This window comes from Microcaecilia unicolor, chromosome 6 (assembly GCF_901765095.1).
Source record: "Microcaecilia unicolor chromosome 6, aMicUni1.1, whole genome shotgun sequence".
Lineage (NCBI taxonomy): Eukaryota > Metazoa > Chordata > Amphibia > Gymnophiona > Siphonopidae > Microcaecilia > Microcaecilia unicolor.
In genome coordinates this window covers 73,445,756-73,473,072 of record NC_044036.1, presented here as the reverse complement: position 1 = coordinate 73,473,072, position 27,317 = coordinate 73,445,756, and the positions used below count along the sequence as shown (strand labels likewise).

General features: G+C 39.8%; 1 protein-coding gene across 1 annotated transcript; it reads right to left on the bottom strand.

The window, feature by feature from the left end:
* Positions 1 to 251: 251 nt before the first annotated feature.
* DR1 (down-regulator of transcription 1) lies at positions 252 to 27,317 on the bottom strand. The gene is made up of 3 exons (XM_030206326.1): positions 26,617 to 27,317; positions 11,343 to 11,506; positions 252 to 1,042 (listed from the first exon to the last, which is right to left on the bottom strand). Exons 1-3 carry the CDS (start codon positions 26,834 to 26,836, stop codon positions 896 to 898), a joined length of 531 nt encoding a protein of 176 aa, XP_030062186.1. The 5' UTR covers positions 26,837 to 27,317; the 3' UTR covers positions 252 to 895.

Below are 27,317 nucleotides of genomic sequence, written 5' to 3'. Positions count from 1 at the left end.
CTAGACTTCCATAAAAAAAACAAAAACATAAAATGGTGTCTTACCTTTATTAAAATTTTCTTACTGGAAAAATGCTTAGAATATTGGTTTATTCCCAGTTAAATCTATTTTGTCTCATCCAATTCTATCTGCTTGCTTGAAAAGCAAGAATATGGTTGGACTATGCAGTAACACCATCAACAATTTCAGCATTAAAGTAGACTGATTGTGTCAATCTTCTCAGCTAGTCTCTTCTGGACACTTTTTTCCCCCCTTCGTTTCACTCAAGGCTAATAGACCCATAATAAAAACTGTTTCACCCATAAACAAAGAATGATTCTGTATAACACTTACTCAATGCAGCTTTTAATTTGGTTCAAGTTTCTGCCTTTTAAATTCTCAAAACGTAACTCAATAGATGCTCATTTTAAAAATGAGAATTCGAAAAGTGAAGAATTTAAATTATACTTTGCAGAACTTTTAGTTTCTAATTAACATAATCAAATATCTATTAGACATCCCGACTCATACCCCCAATAAAGGCAATTAAAATTATGTACGATTTTATATATTTTAGTTAAAAGTGAAATGTAAATATGCTTTTTTAGATTTTTTTTGTATAAATCTCACTTTACTTTATAAAGTTGTAGGTAATTGTAACACTGTTTATTGATCAAATAAATGAATTACTTGCTATCTAAAATTTCCATAAAGACCATTAAAAATTCTCTATTCATATGACACTGAACCTTAAACCTTCAACAGTTCAAAGGAAACCGTTTTTGACATGTACAGCACAACACAGCTGAGACTTAACGGCAGACATTCCTAGAACACTAATAGCCTGTCCAACAAGATGCATATAAAATGACAGGTAAGCATTGTGCAGAGGTGGTAGAAACCCGGCTGTCAATTTTCAGATATCATCTTCATCGTCTTCATCTTGAGAAGACCCTGCCTGGTTGGAGGCACTGGCTGAGGCAGCTGCGAGCTGTGCTTGCTGGGCAGCTTGCTGCATTTGGAGCCACTCCTGCTGGGCTAATTCTACTTGCTGCTGTTTAGCCTGAAAGTATATGAAAATAGTCAGCAACATACATTGCTTAAAAAAAAAAAAAAACACCCAAAACAAACCTATTCAAACTGAACTTTGTGTAAAGAAGCGATTGTTTTTCTGGTGATATAATTAGTAAAAGCCACAGATACAAATCATAATCCATGATAAAAAGAATGAGCAAAAAAAACCAGCTGGTTAACTAAAAGACTGACCATGCCTTTTTACGCTATGAAAATGAACATCTTCAGAAACATATCTTAAGAAATACCAAATACCTCTGCATTTTTGGCTGAAAATGTGGGTTTCAACCTTCTAGTTTTCTCTCTTCTTTAGGGTTGAGAGACTCAGGTTTCTTGTTAACATATGTGTGTGTATACATGAGAAATAAATGTCCCTCCTTCCAAAACCTAAGCACTTACTGTCTGATTTGTTCCCATTGTCTAGAGAAGATTGCTTCAGGGACAATGGGAGCGTGTTCATTATTTGTATGGCCACCCCATGGGAGTATGTTTTCATACAGACAAGCCTGCAGGAGAGGTGAAGTGCAGTCATGGAGGACGGCATGGTTCTTTTCCTCCTGCTCTAATAGTTCTTCTTTGAGATGTCTGTGATATGGAAGGGTAGGTAGGGATTAATGGAAAGATGAGAGAAAGAAGTGAAAAACAACTGGAGGGTAAACAAAGGGCTTCTTTTACAAAGCTGCACGGCAAATGAGAGGAAGCCCATAGAAACTGAATGAGCTTCCTCTCCTTTGACGCGCAGGAATCACTAGCATGGTTTTGTAAAAGAAGCCGAAAGTTAGGTACTGGGGGATAGAAGGGTAAAAAAATAAAACCAGAGGAAGGAGTGCTAATGTAGAAAATTCTAGCAGAGGAATAACAGAATAGGTAATGAAGAAGAAAAAAAACATTTCTACAATAACAAAAAATCTGAAAAAAAAAAAACCCCAACCACCACAAAACAGAACTCAGTCAGCATGATGCATAAAATGCAGGTTGGGAAAAACTCATGAGAGAGTATACTGACTGGAACTCACTATCCCTCTTGACCACGCCATCCCACCTTTAAAAAACTCCATCATCTTTGACTTAATACACCAAAAAGCTAAGAGGATATATATATACATTTTTTTATATATATTCTTTTTTAATGTATCTGATTCTCAATATTAGTAATATATTTCAACATAAAGACTAGCTTGAAAATTTTGTAAAAATTAAACTGAAATCTTTAGTAAAATAAGTACATAATCATCACCACACTAGGATAGACCAGGTCCATCAAGCCCATTATTCAACGTTGGCTAATCCAGGTCACGTGTACCTGCCAAGATCCCAAAAGAGTTGAATAGATTATATGCTGCATATCCCAGAAATAAGAAGTGGATTTTCTCAAGTCCATCTTAATAATGACTTATGGACTGTTCCTTTAGAAACTCATTGAAACCTTTTTCAAAACCCTGCTAAGCTAACTGCATGAACACAAATATACAGCATTAATGCGACTAAACAACTTGCACAAGCCTGGTTCACTTTTATGAAATTGACAGAAAATTACAAACGTTCTCTCACCATATCTCTTTGAATACCCCCTAAACACAAGTAACCAAACTTTAACTTTTCTCCCCCCACTTCCCTCTTTCTCTTTCCCTACCCCTTCCCCCCCTCCCCTTTCCTTTGGGAAGTCCATCCACCTCTATTATTTTCTAACTCCTTTTACTCTCTTACCTAGCTATATGTTCCATCTTTGCTTACACCCTACCCTGTCTATTAAAATGTTTTATTATGGGAGGGGTGGGGGACGGGAGGAGGGAGAGGGGGGATAAAATGGAAAATTTGTATAGTGACTGGAGTTATGGCATTGATAATTTGTAATGGTCTCTTTTCAAAGCATACTTTGTATCAGCTCTGTTACAATTAATAAAAAGATTTAAACATAAAATGTTTTATTATGTATTGCGTTGACACTAAGTAGTATACTACGCCATACTTTATTTGAATATTTTTACTGCTGCAATTGTCTATTGCTTATGTTTGATTTATTCTTACTGTATACCTTGAGTGAATTCCTTCAAAAAGGTGGTAAGTCCTAATAAATAAAATATAGAGATGATAAAAAACAACAACATATGGGTAGTATTCACAATGGAGAAGGGTAGTTAGTGGGGTTCCTCAGGGGTCTGTGCTACGACCGCTGCTTTTTAATATATTTATAAATGATTTAGAGATGGGAGTAACTAGCGAGGTAATTAAATTTTCTGATGACACAAAGTTATTCAAAGTCGTTAACTCACGACAGGATTGTGAAAAACTACAGAAGGACCTTACGAGACTGGAAGACTGGGTGGCTAAATGGCAGATGACGTTTAACGTGAGCAAGTGCAAGGTGATGCATGTGGGAATAAAGAACCCGAATTATAGCTACGTCATGCAAGGTTCCACGTTAGGAGTTACGGACCAAGAAAGGGATCTGGGTGTCGTCGTTGATAACACACTGAAACCTTCTGCTCAGTGTGCTGCTGCGGCTCGAAAAGCGAATAGAATGTTGGGTATTATTAGGAAAGGTATGGAAAACAGGTGTGAGGATGTTATAATGCCATTACATCGCTCCATGGTGCATCTGCACCTTGAGTATTGTGTTCAATTCTGGTCGCCGCATCTCAAGAAAGATATAATGGAATTGGAAAAGGTGCAGCGAAGGGTGACTAAAATAATAGCGGGGATGGGACGACTTCCCTATGAAGAAAGACTAAGGAGGCTAGGGCTTTTCAGCTTGGACAAGAGACGGCTGAGGGGAGACATGACAGAGGTATATAAAATAATGAGTGGAGTGGAATAGGTTGATGTGAAGCGTCTGTTCATGCTTTCCAAAAATACTAGGACTAGGAGGCATGCGATGAAACTACAGTGTAGTAAATTTAAAACAAATTGGAGAAAATGTTTCTTCATCCAATGCGTAATCAAACTCTGGAATTCGTTGCCGGAGAACGTGGTGAAGGCGGTTAGCTTGGCAGAGTTTAAAAAGGGGTTAGACGGTTTTCTAAAGGACAAGTCCATAAACCGCTACTAAATGGACTTGGGAAAAATCCACAATTCTGGGAATAACATGTATAGAATGTTTGTACGTTTGGGAAGCTTGCCAGGTGCCCTTGGCCTGGATTGGCCGCTGTCGTGGACAGGATGCTGGGCTTGATGGACCCTTGGTCTTTTCCCAGTGTGGCATTACTTATGTACTTATATACTAACTCATTTTTTAAACTGGTGTTAACCATTACATTTATATTATACAAGTAACCATAATAATAATAATAAAAAAAAAAAGATATTCATGTACTGAAATAAATTTGATTCTGAAGAACTCATCTAGAGATATACCTAATAGCACTGAGTTATATGCCATAGAGTTCACATACGGTAATGAAATATTTTCGCTGTATTAACTGCATGGCATTGGGTGACGCCAATGCTATACCACCAACTGGAATGCTGGAAGTCTTAATAAAATATAAAATGAAGAACTGTATTAGAAAAAAAAAAAAAGAACGATTAAAACGAGTCATTGCTAGGGTAAAAAATCTGCATGGAGGTTGGATGATATTTAAAAAGAAGACGTTCACCAAAATCCCAACGCTACCGCTAGGAGGTCACAGCCACCATTTTTGATCTGGAGCTGGCATGGGCAGCAGCCACTGGAGATCGTTGTGGCTGCCCTACCCTAGACTACCAGAGCATCTTTCAGGTAGGTCTGGGGTGTGGTCGGTCTTTAGGACCATGATTAATAATGTGATTAATTGCAATTAAAAATGTTTAAGTACCGATTTTTTCACAATTCAAAATTTTGATAAAAAACAGCAACTATAATTTAAAATAAGGCACAGAAAAAAAAACAAGGAAATTATGCATCATTTATAAATCTAGGTTAACCATATGATTTATTGTGAGAGTTGTTAGAATTGTGAAACTCTTTAGAAATATATTTATAAGCAAAACTAAAGGATTATCATTACCGAGAACATTTGATATTAGAAATCTGTAGACCACTGCTTAAGTCTGTCCTATTGTCCCCACAGTCGCACAGGTTTTCCTGACATCCACAATGAGATACATTTGTGCATACTGGACCTCCAAATTATAAAGATAAATCTCAAGCAAAATTTCCTTGTGGATATCATCGTCATAAATTGGAGGTCCAATATGAACAGATACATCTCATTGTGGATGTTAGTTTTGGAAACCACTGCCATACATTAATCATGTAACTTGATTACTACTGCAAAATACTCATAAGATACCTCAATATTTTATTAGTACTGAAGCACATCAAACATAGAGTACTTTTATTCTAATGAACACAGCATATTGTAAAAATATGATGAACCATGGAATATATCCATGGTCTTACCAAGAGCTATACTAAAAAAAAAAAAAAAAAAAAAACCTATAGTAAAAACATCACACATCCATGTAATAGTTGCTTTTGCCTGTTTTTCTCACGTGAAAAAAAAACGTTTAAAAAGGTGAAATTTGTTCTTAGCTAATTTTCCTTTCCTTGGTTCCTGCAAGGCAAGTCCAGACAAATGGGATGTATGAAACCTTCCCAAATGGACAACCAAACAGCAGCAGCGATCCAAGAAAGGACAAACACTGCAAGAGTATATCCAAATGTCAACTTTAATGGAAACTGGACCCAACCTGGCTAAGTTTCGGAAAAACCTTCATCAGGGGTCACATAGGTTTCCACAATACATTCACAATTGGACCAGAGCTTTTTCTGTGCAGGTATTGCAGTACATGAATTGAATCTGTTTCCATTAAAGTTGACATTTGGATAAACTCTTGCAGCGTTTGTCCTTCCTTGGATAGTTGCTGCTGTTTGGTTGTCTGTTGCTTCTGCAGTAGACTGTCTCCTGTTTGCTTCCATCTTCCAATCTGCAATGCTTAACAATGAAGTACAAAGAATGACTGAGTTGCCACCTTACAGATATTCTCCAAGGCAATCACCCCCCCCCCCCCCCCCCCCCCGGCCGAGTTCACTCAGAACATAACTTGCACTCTCGTAGAATGAGCCCTCAAACCCAGACTCTCCTTGAATTCAAGGATATGCTTAGCTAAGCTGATGACAGCATCCTTAATCCACTAGGAAATGAACATAGAAGCCACCTATTTTCTCTCTTCAGTCTTCTTAGCCAGACAACAGAAGGTCTGGCTTTGAGGGAGTTTGTCACTTTCAAAGAATGGAACAAAACTCTAGGCACATCCAAGGCATGAAGGCCCACAGAACCCTCTTAATTTTTTCTGTAGTATGTCAGAAGACGGATTGACTGATTGAGATGGAATGGAGATAGTATCTTACATAAAATGGAAAGAATTGTACTTAGGGATACCACATCCACATCAAAAGAGTTAAGAATCCTACATAAAAGGACCCACAATATGCACCTGACAGAATAGAATGCTACCAATGGACTGCTCAGGACCAAGTCTCTCAAGCTTGCCTGCTTTAGTACTTTGAAAGGAGAACTGGCTAAAGCATTCAAAATCAAATTAGATACTGCCAACGAACCACCAGAAGAAAGAAAGGAGGGATAGAATTGCTTGACCAACATATGGACTACCATAATACCTTTGTGCTGGCCTTCCTCTCTCTTCCTTGAGATGGTTACAGCTTATTCAATGAACAGAAGTAAAACTCCTCCATACTTCCACTCAATTGAATCATGTCACTCCCTACTTATCAAAGACCACTGGCTCCCTGTATCAACCCGGGTAAAATATAAAGTAAAGTACTCACTATGGTACTAAAAGGTAGACAACATGCTGCTCCAGAGCAAATCTCTAATTTACTGGTTCCCTACCTACCCTCACGTTCCCTCCCTTTCTCTCAGCAATCTTCATTGCACCTACTTTTGTCCTCAGTTCTCTGCCTAGATATTACACGACAGGTTTTGCTTACACAACCTCCATCTTTGGAATTCATTTTCACCCTAACTTAGATTTGAGATCTTCTATCCCAAATTCAAAAAAAGCTGTTAAAACCTAGCTATTTACTCAAACTTTTAACAGCTCTTACTGTGAACTTTTGGTTTTCCTTTTCTCCTTCTCTTCACCTCTACCCCACCACCTAGTGGCATATTTATGGTGTGACTGGTGGTATATCAAGCAATATCAAATAGTTGGGTGTGGTGCAAGCAAGCATTTTTTATTCAACTTCTGTAAAAGGCCAATGCCACCTCTAGCATCTTAAATTAACAGAGAGTAAAGGCACTACCCAGCTCTCACATAAAACGGCTAAAATGGAAGGGTTGTCAGTCTGCTACGCCAACAGGAATCAGATTTTACACCAAGACCTTGCACATAGGGCACAGTAGTTAATAACCTACAAGCCTTTACGAGAGTGGCCACCAAAGTTACTGAATAATCCTTTCACATTAACCTACACCTTGCAAGGGCCAAGCAATACAAAAAGGTGTCCAAGTCCTCCATAAGAAAGGGTCCCTGACAGAGCAACCATGCACTCTAAGCCAGTTACAAGGAAAGCCCAATTAGATCGGCATATTCTAGTCTGTGAGGCCAATCCATACCTAGATGAAAAACTAGACTGAGAAGAATGGCTATGCTGAGTAGCACCCGACCTTTAAGTAGCCAATTATGGAACATGCCTCCTGCGATAGAAAAAAAAATCCAAGTGGAGGGCTCTGAATTGAAAAAGACTGCCTATGTATGCTCTCCTGGATGGGGTCTCTACCCAGTGCTTTCTCTGTTACGGACTCCAATTAACTGCAGGGAATAGGTCACTTCATAGGCGCCCGGTATAAGAGGCTTGGGGAGGCCACAAGTTACAAACAGCAGCAGGATGGCTCTTGGATCCACAGTTTCTCATTCTCCGACCATCGCCGTCTTTGTTCTTTTCAGTTCTTGCGGTTTGCGTCCCGCCGCGGTTTCTCCTTTTTCCCTCCCCCGTGCCAACGCGCCACTCTCACACTCACTTCAGCTTTCAGGGATGCGCTGCATGATCGAGTCCTGCTGAGTTGCTCCCGTGTCCCGCCTTAATTGCTAGCGGTACTGTAGTGAATAGCAATCATCGTCATCTGCTTCGCCTCAGCCAGTCAGAGCCAGCCTTCCCTACCAGGGCTCCTGACCCGTCATGATGCAACTTCCTGCAAAGGTGGGAACACACGGGCGGGGCCATTACTGAGTAGGGAAGGCTCAAGGCTGACTAAGAATGGCTGTCTGAGGTGTTCCCACTTCCTTCCCAAACCAGAAAAGGAAATTGTGGCACGATTTCAGGAGAGGTAGGTGCTGACTCTGAAGGAGCTCATTGTTGTGAATACTAATCCACCCAGTGTGGATATTGAGCTTGAATACTAGTGTTCCCAGACCTAAATTGTGGCATGCTGCACATTGGATTTCAGGAGAGGTGCTGACTCTGAGGCAGGTTTTATATTATAAGTCAATAGAAATCAAACAAAATAAAACATGGAAAAACATGGCTACCACACTCCTCTACTATATTATAAGTCAAAATAAAAAAATAAATATTTTGTTTCATGCAGATCTCTTTTGTTTAAACATAACTAAATGGGCTCTAAGCCCCTAATGCTTTTGGTTTTCTTATATTTTGTTTGTGATGACTTATACTGTGCCAAAATTGAAATTAGAAAATTATCTCTATCTGGTTGTTAATAAAAGGAGCTCATTGTGAATACTATCCACCCTAAAAGGATGTTTTGTGGCCGTACATGAGAATTGTGATATGATCCCGTTTCATATTGTTGATGGTCTGTGATGTTGTCCGTTTGGGTGGTATATTGGTGTATTAGGGTCTGCACAGTGTAATATTTATGGTACAATAAGGTTCCGAGTGTGTTTTTGCACAAAGTTGTGCATAGTGTTTTCCAGTTGAGCGATTGTGGTTAGAATATGCTTTGAGCAACCACTTTATTCTTTGACATATGATACATATCTAATATCTAAATTTAATAAAAGGTATTAATTGTGACTATTTTATTTTTATCTTTTTTTCTGTGTTAGACAATTATGAATGTAAGCTCCGCCCCTGATCCTGCCCCTTTAGCCTCCCCAAACAGTTGGGCCACCGACCGCCTATGGGTCACTTGGGCAACTAAGTATGCCAACTCCTCCCAGTGAAATGTACAGATGAATGATGATTCACCTTTCTCCGAAGGTGATAGCTCCTGTTCCAGTAAGGGAAAATTCCCTCCTTTTCTTTATAGAATTTCCATTCCACCAACATAGCTGATATGGACTTGGCCACCCCCTTGAGAGATTTGGAAAAACCATCGTGCTTACACACCTCCCCCCTCCTCCAACTGCATGGCCCATCCAGCCAAATCTGGCCACAAGCGCTGCTGGAACACTACCCAAACTTTTTGAAGCAGCTTTTGAAACTTTTTCTAAACTTCCTTCCTAAAGGAATGCTGCTACTGCAGCAGGTGCCCATAAAGCCCCTTGCATTGGTTAGGTAGCACTTCCCCGTCAGTAGTACTGGGAAAATCCTCCCAGACACCCCACACAGGCAACCTGCAGCCAGCACTACACACAGCCACTATTCCCACTGATGGGAAAATCTGAAGTGAGCAACTGACCATGATCTCAAGTGGCTCTGGGCCTTTCCACAGATGGGAGCTGCTCAATCATTGCCCAAAACTGGCTCCATTGCCTCCCTATCACCAACAGGATAAAAAAAATGGAGCCAGCCACACTGTATATGCAACAATTCTCTCAAGCCCTGATGCACCAGCCTTCCACAATCACAATGCCACTTTCTTTTACCAGACCCAGCACTCAACCAACACTCTCTCACGGTCCCTTAGTGAATGGTGATTCCCTTCCACCACAGACTTCCCAGAGCCTCTGAAGAGGCTTTGTTACAGTTGCTTCTCTGCTGAGGCTCAATTTCTTTGTGTTTTAAAATGCATCCAGCATAGAAGTGGAGAACAAAATCAAAAAAGAAAGCTGAAGTCACCCAGCCTGAGGGGAGGTAGGGTGAGGGAAGGGGACCAATCAAGACCCTACTTACTAACCTTTACAGAGGCCCTGGGGGACTTCTTTGCTCTCAGGTGACATGGCCCACCAAGACCAAGGCCTGTAGGCTGAAGCTCAGGATTTGGGCCTTTTCTTCTGGCTCAATTAGGGTAAAGGGTCTGTGGACCATTCCCCAAGAGCCAGGTTTGGGATGGGGGCTCCCCCTCAGGGCCACAGACCTCAATCTGTGCCAGAGCAACCTAAACTGACAAGTATCTTGCTATACCAGTCCAAACCACATTCATCTGCTGGAGGTAGAGAATACGGACCAGTTCCAGGGCTGCACTACTCCTTACACTAGTAATGACATCACTGAAACTCAGTTTTTTCTCCCTCTGTCTGTTGGCTGGACAACAGAACCCACTGGGAAGCCGATTATATATATATGAAAATAATATCCCCCCCCCTAGTTCAGAAGGGAATATCAGGAGTAAAGTGTTACAATGGGAATAGAGAGAAAACATGAATAAGTGCCTCTAAGCTAGTCTGCCGACATGCTGAGCTGACAGTTTAAGCCTGCTTAAGCAACTAATGTCCTGTCCAGTTGCTGGAAATTGTCATTAGGAACACGCATGTTTTGCAGGTAAAGGAAGAACAGGGGAACCAAAAATAATGTACCCTTGTAGCCTGCATATTTGAGCATGCAGATGTATGCTGGGTTGAGATGCACTGTCCTCTGAGAAGAACTGAGATTTGGGGAAGGAATTTTGGACCTAGGGGTGGTTTACGTATGAAGTTTTAGGGCGATTTAGTAGCTAAGAGCAAAATGATTCTGTTAAATAAACTTGGTTCATTACATTTGCTATACTGCTTAGATGAAACAGATCACAGTGGTTGATATTGTATGACTGTAACAGAAGCTGTGGAAATGTTAATTGACTTAAATATGGTACAATAAATTCTGTGAATATTGTGACTGTAAGTTGTTTTTATTGTCTACACTGTATCTCTTGAGAATTTTACTTATGTTTGTATCATGCTTTGAACATAGAATTTGATAAAGTGTGAAATTAAACTAGTTTTGATCCAGAAAAAAATATTAATGTTCAACTACTTGGACATGTCCTGAAAATTTAACTGTTAACGGCACAACGAATAGGACAAATAGTGAGGGACACATACAGAAACGGTGACTGCACAAGTCTCTCTCCCTTTGGAAAGCAGGTTAACAGAAACATATTACAGGCTAGTACATGAAATGCTGCAGCTGAATGACTTAATAATGCAAGGTACCTAGCTATACTTTTCTTGTAGACATGACTCACTTTTGCAATTAACTCCTGTTGTTGTCGTAATAATTCTTCTTCAGGAATGCCAAGGTTTTCCAGGCGGGAACTTGCTTTTCTTCTTTTTAGTGCTACAGTTTTGCATTCTTGTAAGACCTCTTTTACCTCACTGATATAGGAGGCAAATCCCAAACTCTCCAGTGCTGGAAAAATAAGGACATTTGATTAAATTCCAAGCTTCCGATAAATGAAAATTCTCTACAAAAGCCTAGAACAATCTAACCTGTAAAATTACTTAAAATAACAGAAGATGCTTAATGGATACCATAAGCTGTGCAAACCAGTTATTACTTGCAATAGTTTGCGAACAGTAGTATTTTCATGGAGTCACAAAATGTCTGGACCCCCCCCCCCCCCCCAACCATATTTCAGAAAGCAGAATTTTGGAATTAAACACCACTCTCCTGGAGACACTGGCTCCAACTATTAACTCATTTCTAATCTAGATGAGTGTTTTAAAAGATGAAGGATATTTGTAAAAAGGCTGAAAGCCACATGGGCTCAACTGCAGCTTTATACTCAATGGAAAAATAAAAGTTATAAAGTACAGAAAACAACAACCAATGAAATTCTAGGAAAGTAAGGAGAAATGAGTAGATTCATCAAAGCAAAGCTTATGACAATTCTTGAGCTAAAATCTCCAGAATCAGACTTAATACGGTACACCTACACTCTCAGCTAATAATCTACTTATATACAACACAATTGTAAGCAACTGAATAAGAAACTGGATTGAAGAGATATATAAGATTCCATATCGCAAAATTGGGGAAAACTTCCAAGGACAACATGTACAAATCTTCTGAACGTCCACAATGATGATGTATGTATATAATCTGGCAGAAAAAGTGCAAATAAGATCAGAAATATCTCACAACAAAATTAGTGAGGAAAAGTACACTGATCCAGTACCAAGGTCAAAGAATTCCTATGTCAAAACATAAGTGTTGCCATACTGGGACAGATCAAAGGTCCATCAAGCCCAGCATCCTGTTTCCAACAGTGACCAATCCAGATTATAAGTACCTGGACAATAATGATAGTTCAAAAACCATATAAATATGAACAGAGATTAACTGTGGACATCACTTCAGCAGTACATGAGAACCTGCAAACTACTGTTAAAAAAAAAAAAAAACCCACACAATTCCACCACTGGCACATGTAATGAAACTCAGAAGCAACAGCAAGGAAAATTTATTTGAAGATTGGTGTTTTTAGCCTATTAGAGCAGGGTCCTTACCAAGCATAAACACATTGTTTAAACAGGACCAGTATACACAGTATCCCTCCCCAAAAAGAGCTCAAATACACAGTAGGTGGTAGATAGGGTGTGTCCTAAGGTGGTAAGAAAAACAAAAAGGATATGGAAGCAGTTTATGAGGAAAATGCAACTATAATATGAAGGGAGAGCTGGAATTGGGCGAGGGACCTGGTCCAGGATCAGAGGCAAATAGGACACAAGGACCCCTCCTTTCTGGCAGCTGGCCCCAAAATTAACTCCTGCCCCAAATCAGTACATGCCATAGACAAAAATATATCTCAGGAACTGCTGGCTGCATGGTGAACTATACAGGGCAGGGCTCAAGAGTTTATTGCCACCATGGATGGACATAACCCATCTAACTGGACTAGTTTGGTGGACAATAAGGAAACAAATACTACTTTAGTCCGTCATGAAATATCCATAAAAGCAAAGTTAGAAAGTCGACAAAGATCAGTTTGCAAACAAAGGGGAAAAAAAAAACTTGTACACATCCTACAGGTGAACAGAGAACTGACCCAAAGAGTAAAGGAAAGCACAGGAAACCTAGGGAAGCAGGGCTAGCTACAGATGGGCTGAGTGGCCCCCACCTCCTCAGCAGCATGCTGCAAAAATCAATCCTTGTTGCTGAATTCCCTTGCTTTTAGCAATTTTATTCTAGGAAGAAAGCTACTACTTTAATGACGTGGTCCTATTTCACTGCAATAAACACAGCAACACATGATGTAGGCAGATAAGGTACCTTAGGGGCCAGACACAAGCAAACACCACAGACACAATAAGATCTGCCACAGCAAAGCAGACAAGCATAAATGGGGCAGGCGAACAAGGAGGGGTGAGGGCACCAACTGGTCCTTGGTGTCTACCCAAACACATACTTGAATTTGGTCAGTTTTGGTTTCAACCACCTCTGATGGAAGTCAGTTCTTGATGTCTGTCCATCACCCTCTCCATGAAAAAGGATTCTCACATTCTTTTTGGAGTTTTTCTCCTTTCAGGTTCATATGACAACTGCTGCTCCTCTTATAGCTTTTCATGCTGCAAAAATTTTGACCTCCCAACAGTATAACTTCTGCAGGTGTGCACTGAGTGTGTAGAGTGAACACTTATCATGCCTTCAAACTTGGATAAAAAAAAAAAAAGCAAGCAAGCAGATAAAGACCATATGGCCAATGCAGTCTGCCCATCTATGCTATTTACTCTTCCTATCACTGTCATAGAGATCCTATGTTCTTGTCCTATGCTCGTCAACACTTCCACGGGAGGCTGTTTCACAAATTCACCACCCTTTCTGTAAAGAAGTATTTCCTCAGGTTACTTCCAAGTCTATCCCCTTTCACCTTCATTCTATGCCCCCTTGTTCAGAGCTTCCTTTCAACTGAAAGCGACTCACCCCCTATGCATTTATATTGCATGGATATTTAAATGTCTCTATTATATCTCCCCTCTCCCACCTTTCTTCCAAATAAACATATTGAGACCTTTAAGTGTCTCCGTACACTTTATGACAAAGACCACCGGCCATTTTAGTAGCCGCCCTCTGGACCGACGCCATCCTATTTATATCTTTTTGAAGGTACGGTCTCCAAAATTGTCCACCATATTCTAAATGAGGTTTCACCAGAACCTTATACAGGGGCATCATCACCTCCTTTTTCCTACTGGCCATAATCTTGTTTTTCTGTTCTACCATGTAGGTTCAGTACAATCTATACACTTGAAATCTTTGTACTTTCTAACATGGCTTTATTTATTTTATCCAACGGGTATATCACCATTCATCAAAACATCAAAGCGGGTCGCAGTATAGTCACCAGGTAGACTTGCATGGTAACAGTGCATGACAACCAACACCACAGCAACAAGTGACATAAAACAGGAAGGGAGGGGAAGACTATAATCCATTTCAACAGATGATTTTGGAAATGGTTTAGACAAAACATATTTTTCAGAAACTTTTGCTGAATAAAAACAGTTAAACCAAGTTTCTCTACCTCTAGTAAAAAATAAGGAAGTCAGCAGGGAAGTGCATTCACTTGTTTATTTTATGCATATAAATTTGTTTGCACGCCTATATTTTATTTTATAGGCTTAGTAAAAAAAAGGGGGGTGGGGGGGGGTTAGAAATCAATGTCTGTATTAAGTCCTTTGGAGCAGAGAGAACGTTCTTCCTAAACCAGATTACTGTATCCTTACAATCAAGATACCAAAAGGGAATTAAAAACAAAACATAAAAAATGATTCCAAATTAAAGTAAATTTGAGACACCCAGTGACTTCATAGGGACACAAGTTTCTTCAGCCATTACTAGCGTTAGTCCTCCTTGCAAATTCTGCTGCTTGTCAGTTTTTTTCAATTCTGAAAAATGCATTTGCATGTAATTCCACAAAGCAGCGGAATTAGCACAAATTTGAAACTTGTGAGCAGTTGAGTGTTACTACTGTGGATGTTTCAAGCTTTTGCTAAATTAACCACTTTGGGGGTTTTACCTCTCTGATGTTTCCTTCCCCATCCTTTCCAATATATTAAAATCAAGCTTAGTTCATTCTACTTTGAACTAATGGAAAGGGCAGTCCTTGACTGCTAGTCGCAAATGTATCAAGTTGATCTGACAAAAGGTCTTACCTACATTTTGATGCATTCACTTTTTTATACACTCAAGTGAACACCTGCAATCACCAAATTTATTTACTGGGATTTATTAAACGCCTTTTTGAAGAGATTCACCCAAGTACAGCAATAATGAAATGATCAAATATAAGCACCAATAGAATCAATGAGGTAAACTAGGAGATGGCAAAATCCTAAAAATAGGATTAACATGATTCAAAATCAGAAATATACATAATAAATGCACAGCAGAACAATCATAGCAGAAATATGACAGTACAAAGGACATCATAAAAGGCAGTATGAAACACATGATATGATGTCAGCACGATACACCTTAAAAGACACACAATTACTACTACTACTTATCATTTCTATAGCGCTACAAGACGTACGCAGCCTATGAACATCTTATCAAACAGATAAGATTTTCATAATGGCAGTACAGTACAATTCAACATCCTAAATAGTGCTCACCCCCGCATGGCCGCGCAGTAAGAGCAATCTTACCGCGTGGCCATGTCTTTTTTTTGGCCTTTTTACCCACTGCAGTAAAAAGAGATTCAGCATATGCCCAAAACAGCCCTCGCTCCTAGCGCAGGGCCCTTTTTATAGCAGCTTAGTAAAAGGCCCCCATAGATGGAGAAGTTGGGTAGCACAAAGTTGTTGGGATAAATAAATGGGAAGCTAAAATGGAAGGCAAGTTACACGTACAGTTGAATAAGTTATAAGAAACTGATTTTAATTACAGGGTGTGCAGCAAACTAGTCCAGATGCAGCGTTAGCAGATAGTTAGTCACCACATGTATTAAAGATTTAGGAGAAGGGGCAGGTTTTCATCCGCTTCCTGATGCAGAGGTACTTCTGAGTTAGGTGCGTACGCCTTGTAGCTATAGAAATGCTAAATAGTAGTAATAATAGGTGCACCCCTCTGGAAACGAGATCCAGAGTATGTGGGCTATTCCTGAGAAAGATGACTGGTGAGTATCACACTATGTAATTTCTTTTGATGAGGTTAGCAACAACGAAGCCTCTTTGAGAGGACCATAGAGACCTCAAAAGTATGAAGAAAGCCAACTTATTCTTTAGGTACTCTAGCCCATTTTGTTTGGGGACCTTGAAAAATCACAACTAGTTTTAAATTTGGCTCTGTAAGGTAGCCAGTAGAGTTTTTGCAGAAAGGGTGCGAGTTTGCAACCTTCTATCAGTTGTGCTGCAGCAGACTAAATTAACTGGAACTGGTGCAAACTCTTTACGATCTGACCAATATACAGGGTATTGGAGGAGTGGCCTAGTGGTTAGGGTGGTGGACTCTGGTCCTGGGGAACTGAGCTCGATTCCCACTTCAGGCACAGCTCCTTGTGACTCTGGGCAAGTCACTTAACCCTCCATTGCCCCAGGTACAAATAAGTACCTGTATATGTAAGCCGCATTGAGCCTGCCATGAGTGGGAAAGCGCGGGGTACAAATGTAACTAAAATAAAATTTAAAAAAAATGTTATCAAAGCATGGAACACTGATCAGCCTCATCTTCTCAGTGTATAGAGAAAGATTTCATAGTTGATGCCGGTGGTAGAAGCAATTTTTAAAGGTTACCTGATTCCTAATATGTGATTTTGATGGGGGGTGGGGAAGGAGTTCACAGTTCCCAACAGATATTTTTATGTCAGGTAACCCACAGAAAGTGAAATTTAATCATACCTGTTAATTTCCTTTCCTGACTAGTGGGTTATACTTCCTGCAGACCAGCGGATGGAGGCAGACTTTTCCCAGAGGTACCACCGGTCTAATGGCTGGTACTGTGTGGAAAACTCCATATGCCTCAGCCAAAGCAGCAGAAGGTCCCTTAAACCATGCCCATGACCCATCAACCACTGCAGTTATAAAATAACCAACAACTCTGAACTCATTTTTTTTGGACCATCACTACAGAGAAAGACAGAGATCCCCATGAGTCAACTGGGAATGGCAATCTCAGGATGATGCAGTGCCCCCTGTCTCTGTCCTTTTCCTCTCCCATCTGTGTCCTATCCCTCTTGTCTAGCAATCCCTCGCTCTCCCCCCACCACAATCCAATATCTCCCCTTTATATCCCAATCCTTCTCTATCCTTATTCCCCTTCCCCCGCCCTAGTAGTCCTCTGGGTTCTTACTTTCCATCCCTCTCTCCCTCCCCCCCCCCCCCCCCCAAATCTCCCTGTCCCTGCCTTCATGCATGCTGACAGCTCTGCAGTATCCCACCCCCTAGGGCACAAAGTTCCTGTTTCTGTGGGAGCAGGATTTTGCATTTGGAGAGCAATCAGTGAGCACATAGGTAAAAGGCCCCATGCTGCCTTCTAGTCTCCATATAACTGTCTCTGGCTGAACCAGTGGGAGTCACAGAAGCAGCAGAGGAGGGACATATTTGGGGGGAGGGGGAATGCAGTGTAATCACAGTGGAGAACAAAGTCATCCCCCCCCCCTAGCCTGGCAGAAAACTGGTACTTACAGTGGCCAGTTTTCTGGTCTGCCAACTACCAGCCTTCCCATATGAAACTGGCTGGCTGGCAATCCTATTTGTGGAAGGAAGGAAGGAAATGTTAAAAAACCAAAGAGATAGGAAAAAAAAGTTTAAAAAGAGAAGGAATGAGAAGACAGAGAGAAAAGAAAGTCAATAGTAAGCAAAGAAAGAGGATACATTTGGAGTTCACAAAGGTTTAAAAAAAATTTTTATCAGCCGTCCCCACCCCCCAAATACTGAACCAAATCCAAATATCACTAGCTGGGAAATATAATACTTTTAATTGGACTGGGTTAGTTATGGGGTAGGAGCTAGTATCTGATGGGCTCGCAGTCACTAGGTAAGTAAAGTATTTTAGTACAAGGACAGGAAAAGGATGAGATTGTGGTGGCATGCAACCCCCTGAACTGAAAATGTCTTTCCTTGACAGCTTTGATATTAGGAGAGGCTATATTCAGAGACTGAACTGAGGGAGTATGAAAAGTAACTGTTCCCGTTCTTCATAAAAATAGAACATTTCTCCTCCTCTGCTGGCCTAGATCCAGTTGTTATGTGAACCACAAAACTGTACAGAAGTCTACATGTTTCACATAAACAGTCCATAGGGAGATAGACTGAAGGTCCATCAAGCCCAGTATCCTGTTCCCAACAGTGGCCAATCCAGTCACAAGTACCTGGCAAGATCCCAAGTAAAACAGATTTTATGCTGCTCATCCTACAAATAAGCAGTGGATTTTCCCAAGTTCATCTTAATAATGGCTTGTGGACTTTTCTTTTAGGAAATTGTCCAAACCATTTTTAAACCTTGCTAAGCTAACTACTTTTACCAAATTCTCTGACAACAAAATTTCAGAGTTTAATTACATGTTGAGTAAAGAAATATTTTCTCCAATTTGTTTTAAATGTACTACTTAATAGCTTCATTGCATGCCCTCAGACCTTGTATTTTTAGAAAGAGTAAACAAGCAATTCACATCTACCCATTCTACCCCATTCAGAATTTTACAGACTTCTATCATATCTCCCCTTAGCCGTCTCGCCTCCAAGCTGCCCTAGCCTTTCCTCACAGGGAGTCATCCCATCTCTTATCATTTTTGCTGCCCTTCTCTATACCTTTTCTATTTTCACTATATCTTTGTTGAGATGTAGTGACTAGAATTGCACACAATATTCTAGATGCAGTCGCACCATGGAGCGGTACAAAGGCATTATAATATTCTCACCAGATTAGCAATACTTTCATGCATCCGACTTTTGAATACCTCGCTGAAAATTTTCCAGTTGTTTTTTTAGAGCATCCATCGTTTTCTATAAATCGGTAAGTCTACTACGTGACTTTTACGTTTTCAGCTCTTTAACGTTTTGTTGATGCATCTGGCCCTCAGTTCTGTTCTCCATTCTTTTCCTAATCATACCTATCATCATTGGCTCCCAATTTCCTTTAGAGTTGAATTAAAGATTCTAATACTGTACTCAGTACAGCTTGTATTTATCTAATCAGTTGTTTCCTTGTCAGATGATTTGTTTTGTTCTCAGTATGATACCTTACCATTCCTCCTCTTAGGACTATTCTTTTTTTCTTTTTGAGACCACTCACTGATCTGCCTTTGTCTACTATGCCCCTTCATTCTAGATTTCCGTTTCATCATATCTGAGGGCTGCATGAAATGTAATGTTAGGCTTACAAACTTTTTCTTTACCGAATATGTATAGCTACTGGTGACATATGACCTTCACAGAGTCCTAGGTTATTAGACCATAAACTGTATACCCCTTCTGCTGATCACCCACTTTTACCAGTCTCACCCTGTCCCTTATAGCTTGTCTGCCAATTCCCCACGATTCCCTAACCTCTGCTTGCTCTGTATTTTATATTTATTGTTTTTATATCTATGCTTTTTTTATTACATTATAACTGCTTTACTAAGATTTGATGAAAGACAGTACAAAAAATGTCTAAATTAAACTAATAAACTGCCTTGAACATATACAAAATAAACCCTGGATTGATCAAATGCATCAAGTTCACCATGAAAATACAGCAAACTGCACTCATCTGAATTATGAAAATGGACATAACATCTAGACCCAGAGAGGAATGGATTCCCTGTCACTACTCTTGTCTGGCACTAAAACCATCGAGTACCTCTTATTATTTTCCTGGGCCATGGATTTAGCCTTAACTGGAGGGTCATTTGTATTGCAAGGATTTTCATTGCACCTGCCTTTTGTAGATCACTTAGCAGAAATCCAAGCAAGGAAAAACTCACAACAGCATGAATTTTGGCCTCAACAAAAGTAAAACTTCAGACAGCCCAGAATACAGCAGCCAGACTCATCTTCGGAAAACCAAAATACGAAAGCGCAGCACCATTACGCGAGAAACTACACTGGCTCCCACTCAGGGAACGTGTCACCTTTAAAATATGCACGTTAGTGCACAAAATCATTCACGGTGAAGCCCCTGCATACATGTCTGACTTGGTAGACCTGCCATCTAGAAACGCCAAAAAATCGTCCAGAACTTTCCTCAACCTCCACTTCCCTAAGTGCAAAGGCATAAAGTATAAAGTACTGCATGCATCAACCTTCTCCTACAAGAGCACGCAACTCTGGAACGCACTGCCATGCGGCCTGAGAGCGGTCTATGAGTTGACAGACTTCCGCAAACGATTGAAGACCTATCTCTTTGACAAAACATACCGCAAGGATCAAAACATATAAATCCCATATACACCATAACAACGCCTCAAGATACGCCCCAAAGGTGATTGATCTGACTCTGTCTGACTCTGTTTTCCTTAACTATTCACAATGTAACCCATAATCGTAATGTAACAAACTGTATTTCCATCATTTACAATGTATTGTAAGCCACACTGAGCCCGCAAATAGGTGGGAAAATGTGGGATACAAATGCAATCAAATAAATAAATAAATAAATAATTAATGGCACCTTCCTCAAAGGAGAGCAAAGTTAAGCAAACCTGAAAACATTCCTTTGACTGAAGATAAACATAAAAGACCTTTACAGAAAGGTGTGTGTAAATATCTAGGAATTACTCAGAGAAAAGATCAGCAAAACTGCTTGAAGTGCAGAGACCAAGGTACAAGCTATCAATCAATTCACAATTTCTGTACTGTCAAACTCCTACGAGAAAAACTGCACTGGCTCCCACTCAAAGAACGTATCACATTCAAAATTTGCACCCTAGTTCACAAAATTATTCACGGAGACACACCAGCCTACATGTCAGACCTGATAGACTTACCACCCAGGAATGCTAAAAAATCATCCCGTACATTCCTTAATCTTCACTTCCCAAATTGTAAAGGTCTTAAATACAAACTAACACATGCGTCAACCTTTTCCTACCTGAGCACACAATTCTGGAATGCGTTGCCGCGAAACCTAAAAACGACCTATGAACAAGCCAACTTCCGAAGTCTACTGAAGACCCATCTCTTCAACAAGGCATACAACAAAGATCAACAAATATGAATTCCTGTACACACATAGAGAATTGTCCCTACAATATTTGCTTGCCAAACTACTATCATGTTTTTCATTATCATGCTACCCAAGATCTTCTGCTATTACTAAATGTACATTTTCTTTATAATTCTTATATATTTCTTATATATCTCTTACTATGTTTGCTTGTTAAAATTCTACTATATTTTATCATTATCATGTCATCCAAAATCCTTCTGCAATTACTAATTGTATACTGTATCATGTATTCTCATTATTCATGATGTATTGTAAGCCACATTGAACCTGCAAAGAGGTGGGACAATGTGGGATACAAATGCAACAAATAAATAAATATTGTAGACTAGCTCCATAAAGATATCACAATAGTGGATGTCAGAACAAGAAAACTTCTCCATGCCCACAGGATAACCAGGGTATGCCAATATTGTCTATCCCACGAGATGGAGAAGTAGGTCTTACAGAGCACATCAAGTAAAAATTGCCAATGCATGAAGGTAAACATTCAAAAATCAGTCTCCATCCTTAAATTCAGACAAGTGTCCTGATGAACAAAAGAAATGAGTGAGAATATAGCACTACAGGTAGAGAAAGAAGCAAAAAGAATAGTCCTTAAAGATCAAATCAGGAACCTAGGAAAAACAAGTGGCAAATGCACAAATACAAGTGGGGGGAGGAGGGAATAGAAAAAGTTACTTCAGCAATTACATATTAAATATCTTCTTTATACCTCTGTTTTTACTCGTATAGATTACTGTAATTCTCTTCTTGTTAGTTTGCCTCTCTGTTCTATTAAACATTTTCAATTATACAAAATATAGCAGCTGAACTTCTCTATAGCGCTTCTCACTTGGATCATTAAATCCCTTACTGTCTTCAGTTTAAAGTTCTGTTACTTGCTCAAAGAGGTTTTTTATAAATGAGCTCTTCCAAATATTTTTCTGCTATATTCCTCCTTTACATGCCCTTCATTCTTCTTCAGGTAACCTTTTGAGGACTGTACCTTTCACCAAAATTTGTTTGGATACTTCTTGCACAACACCCTTCTGCTGCGTTGCTCACTCCCTGTGGAAAATCCTTCCACTGGACCTTCACCTTGAACCCTCTGAGAAAAATTTTAAGGCTGCGCTCAAAACTTGGCTATTTCAGCAAGCCTTTCTATTCACCGATTTTTAATAAAGGTTCTCATGTTTTAGACCACCTCAGCAGCCTCCTTATCCATTGTCCTTCCTTACATATTCAAACTGTACAGTTTACCGGTTACTATTGTTCTTGTCATCATTGTGGTATTCATCCTTTCCATTCTCTTTTAGTATCTGCTCATCTTGGGCCCCTTTGTGTTGCTCTTGGTGAATTTTAACTGAATGTGTCATTTATGTATGTTCTGTTACCTTTTCTATGACTTTTTAAACCACTGCGAATGGTGGTACACTAAAACATTTTGAAATAAAATAAAGATGAAAACCTGACACAGGAAATGTTAGAGATGAATACAAAACTAAAGATACAAGATTGATAACTGCAGACAAAAAAAAAGGCAGACAATGGCTGACAGACAAGAAAGATGGTTCACAGCAAGAATAAAAAAAATGGTAAAACAAATGCAGATTCTGTAAAAACAAGACTGGAAGCGACTACACTTCTTCTTACTAACTGTGATGTGATACCTTACTATCCCCCCTTTTACAAAGCTGCGCTAGCAGCTGCCAGTGCAGTAATGGCGACACAGCTCAAAGTGAATGCTTAAAAACAAGACTGGAAGCGACTACACTTCTTCTTACTAACTGTGATGTGATACCTTACTATCCCCCCTTTTACAAAGCTGCGCTAGCAGCTGCCAGTGCGGTAATGGCGACACAGCTCAAAGTGAATGCTCTCTTACCACAATCTTCATTACATACAGTATGTTTCTCAACAAATGTATTTTACTACATAATTTTCAACTACACATATCAACTACAAAAACTGAGGGGTCCTTTTACTAAGGTGCGCTAGCGTTGTTAGAACGAGCTAAAATCAACACACGCTAAACGCTAGAGACAGTGTTTAATGCGTGCTAAATCAGCGTGCCTTTGTAAGAGACCCCCTATAAGCAAAATACATTAACAACATAGTAAATGACGACAGATACAGACTTGAATGGTCCATTCAGTCTGCCAAGTCACACATTATTGAGTCATGATTAAACCAACGATGAATGTGATATAAAATACTTGATCACTGTCTCTTTGGCATTTCTGGCACATAGAGCGTTGAAGTCCGCCCGGCCCTGTCCTTAGTTTCCAACTACTGAAGTTGCTGTTGAAGTCCACTCCAGCCTATCCAAATCCGACTTGTCAATTGTGGGACACAGACGGTAAAAGTCTGCACCGTGTTATCCTCGTGTTCCAAATTACTGGAGTTTCTGTAGAAGCCCTCTCCAGCCCATCCTAAACCGGACTGCCATATACAGCATCCAGACTGTACAAGCCTGCCCAGCATTGGCCTTGGTTCTTCACTGCCAGAGTCGCCTATAAAGTTCCACTCAACATGTAAACACACCTGCAACTATTTTAAGTTTTGTTTTTATACCATTCATTTTCTAATCAGAGATCCTCTGTGTTCATCCCACACCTTTCTGAACTCTGTCACCACTTTTTTCTCCACCACCTCCCTCGAGAGGGTATTCCAGGCATCAACTACTCATTGATACAAGCATAACTATATTGCTGATCTAGATAACCACAGTTTGCTACCTATAATTTTCACACAAAAATATATTCTTCTAGAAAAACAAAGCATATTGCTATTTGAAATGCTCAGCACAGCGTTGCCAGCTTAATATGTCTCTAAGGAGTCCTTTTACTGAAGTGCACTAACAAATTAGTGTGCATTAAGTGCCATGCAGCCCGTACATACACATTTTTATTAAAAAAAATAAATTATACACCACTCAACACTAAAGGGCCCTTTTGCAAAGTATGGCTACCGCAGCAATGGCGTGCAGCAAATTGGTCCTACCACTGGGCTACCGCAGTAGTTCACGCATGTGCCAAGCACCATTTCAAGCACTCTGAATTTTTGTTTTTTTAAGCACCAGGGGCTTACACAGTAGTAATAGCGCAGAAGCCCTTACAAGGGTTCCCCAGGAAATGGTAGCACAGCAAGTGCTTAACTTAGCACACGGTCATTTCCTTCTTTAAAACAACAACAACAACAAAAACCTCCTTTTACCTGCTGCAATAAAAAGGGGCCTTGGTGTGTGGAAAACCCACATGCCGCCAACACCACCACAGGGGTCCTTTTACCACAACTTGGTAAAAGGACTGCTAAGTGGCTTGTAACAAGAAAAACACACAACACACAAATACAACTTACTGCACATAATCTAAAAACAGCCCGATATTAAACTGCTAAGTCTAACAGTCACAATCATTTAAGCATTGGAAAAAGCCTGTAAAAATTAATTTTTAAAGCTTTCTTAAATTGTTGTAAAAAGTAGTAGACAATTGATTATACTCTAGGAGCATATTTCATATTATTGGGTCTGTCACAAAAAAGCGCATGCCAACCTTTCAACATAATGAGTTGTATTCAAAGCCGATACAAAAAGTGACCTGTCGCTGTCAGGTCTCAACTGACGCAATGGCATATATAGCCATATCACTTGTCTCAAATACCATGTGGTAGCCTGGTACACAGTGATAAATCAATATTAGAACCTTATACTGTATGTGATACATCACAAGCAGCCAATGTAGCTGCTTTAGCAATGGGGTAACACATGTTCAAACTTCCTTCCCTCCCAAAATCCTGGATTATCTGCAATGCTCTATGCAGGTCTTAGCCACACCCAGATACAGAGCACTGTAGTAGTCCAATTCTGATAAAATCAAAGACTGTACAACCTTCTGAAAGTCATATGTACCCAACATCGGCTTCAACTTCATAAGCTTACATTAAGTTATAGAAAGATGATCTTACAACTTGCCCTACTTGCTCTCTAAAAGATAACTGTGAAACCAAAATAACACCAAAGGCTATGTTTACTAAGGCGCGTTAGCATTTTTAACACGCCTTTAAAGTTAAGGCGCGTTAAATACTAAAGCGCCAATACATTCCTATAGGCACGTTAGCGTTTGATGCTCATCAACCATTAACATGTGTTAAAAATGCTAACGCATCTATAGCATGCCTTTGTAAACACTGGTCCAAGAATTTTCATTTGCATCCTCACAGGAACAGAAGTTACATCCAATGTACAGTTCTCAAAAGAAAACAGATTTGACTGTCTCCCTATCATCACAATTTCAGTTTTCAATAAATGTAATAACTTAATTTTGTACATCCATAGGCACATTCTATCCATACATCTATCCAATGTCCTAGATACATTCTCCTCAGATGTAACATTGAAAATAATTGCATACCATCAGCATAAATTCTGTGACTTAAAGATCATGAAAAACTTCTCCTAAAGATGACATATATATGTTAAACAGTAAATCCATTAATGCACCCTAGTAAAAAGACACCTAAGCAGTTTATACTGCATACTAAATTTATATTACACAAGACACAAACAGCGGATATTAAAATCGCTATTTCACATGTAAAATTTTACTAATAATGAAGCATCATAAAACAAAATTATATTAGAATACCATAATAACAAATCTTGTTTTACCCAGTCATCTTGCTAATCCCTGCTTATACTGCTCCAAGGATGTCTCTCAGCCACAAGCTACAGAAAGCTTCTCCATCAGCAACTTTTTATTCTTATCCACATCAGCATGGGTCCTCCACTCACTCTTCCAGCAAACATGCATTTCTGTACTTACATCACAAAATAAAAGCCTCATCAAATTCATTTTACCTAGCCTTTTCCTTTCTTCTTACCACTGTCCTTTGGTCTCAAGCATACTTAATTCTGTTATTGAATTGGTTTATTCCAGGTATCTACCACTCTCACAGCAAAGAATAATTTTTTGTTTCTTCTGAGCTGTCCTCCCTTATTCTTTAAGTTCTTCCGTGAAAGAAAAATTGCACACTCATATCTTAAGGCTAAGTTAAAATATATACATAAGATGTAGAAATACACCACAAAAGCTGCATTTCAGAAAAGGGAATGCGTGAAACCTAGCGTACTACCACAGTACTTCTTCCAAATATAAACAAAAACAAAATCCTGACGTTTAAAGAGCTAGTCTGAAACAATTCCAATTTACAATAAAAGAACTGCAAAGCTATTCATATGAATTTTGTTTTTCTGAACTAGATCCATTAATGGAGGGAAAAGATTTCGGGGAAACAATACATTTTTTTAAAGCTTTTATATGGAAATAGCTATCCTGAAAATATGGGTTTTATAAGTTAGAATGCCGTGTAAACAACTGGGAGCTCACCCTGAATTACGTGCTCAGGGGAGATGGTTTTCTTTTCTGACTTGTTACAGATCTCGTTCGCTTCTGACGAAATGAGGTGTATAAACTCGGTGCAACAATTAACCACCAACTCTCTGGCGTCATTCGCCACCCGCACATTAGGCAGAGTTTCTTTTATCATCTTATTGATAGCAGCCCGCGGGATGGTGAGATCGTCGTCGTTTCGGGACGATGAAGCCATAGCTCCGCAGACCTTAAAAAAAAACCTCTCTGGCTAAAAAGCAGAGAAAAAGCTGGTCCTAAACAAGCCAGATCTAACCAAGCGGGGGAACTGCCACCTTGAGTACTCAGCCTGTGCCCGAGGACCCGAGCCTAGGGGCTGCAAACAGCATAAAAACAAAGTCACCGAGGGCTTGAGTGGCTTGTTAAGAAAAAAAAAAAGAAAAAAAAGGGGGGAGAGTAGGGAGCAATGAAAGGGAAAACTGACTCGCCCTTTCCTTCTAAAGCGGCACTGGCCTACAAAACCTTTCTCCAGGAAGACGTCGCAGCCGCCAGCATGTCCGTCCTTGCCCGCTTCCCCGCTGAAAGGTGAAGCACATTAAAAGAAGCCAAGGAATAGCCGCCAGCGTTGTTATTGTTAGTCCCTAACGCATCCGTACACATCCGCAGCTCCTCCAAGCTGAGCACACGCTGTCGCTCGGTCTTTTTCTGCCAGCTTCCGA

Excerpts from the sequence above, each read along its gene's own strand:
- DR1 (XM_030206326.1), bottom strand. The coding sequence starts at position 26,836 with ATGGCTTCATCGTCCCGAAACGACGACGATCTCACCATCCCGCGGGCT. Across the intron at positions 11,507-26,616 it reads CCCTGAGCACGTAATTCAGG|CACTGGAGAGTTTGGGATTT; the intron begins GTGAGCTCCCAG and ends TTATTTTTCCAG. Across the intron at positions 1,043-11,342 it reads AACAGGAGTTAATTGCAAAA|GCTAAACAGCAGCAAGTAGA; the intron begins GTGAGTCATGTC and ends ATATACTTTCAG.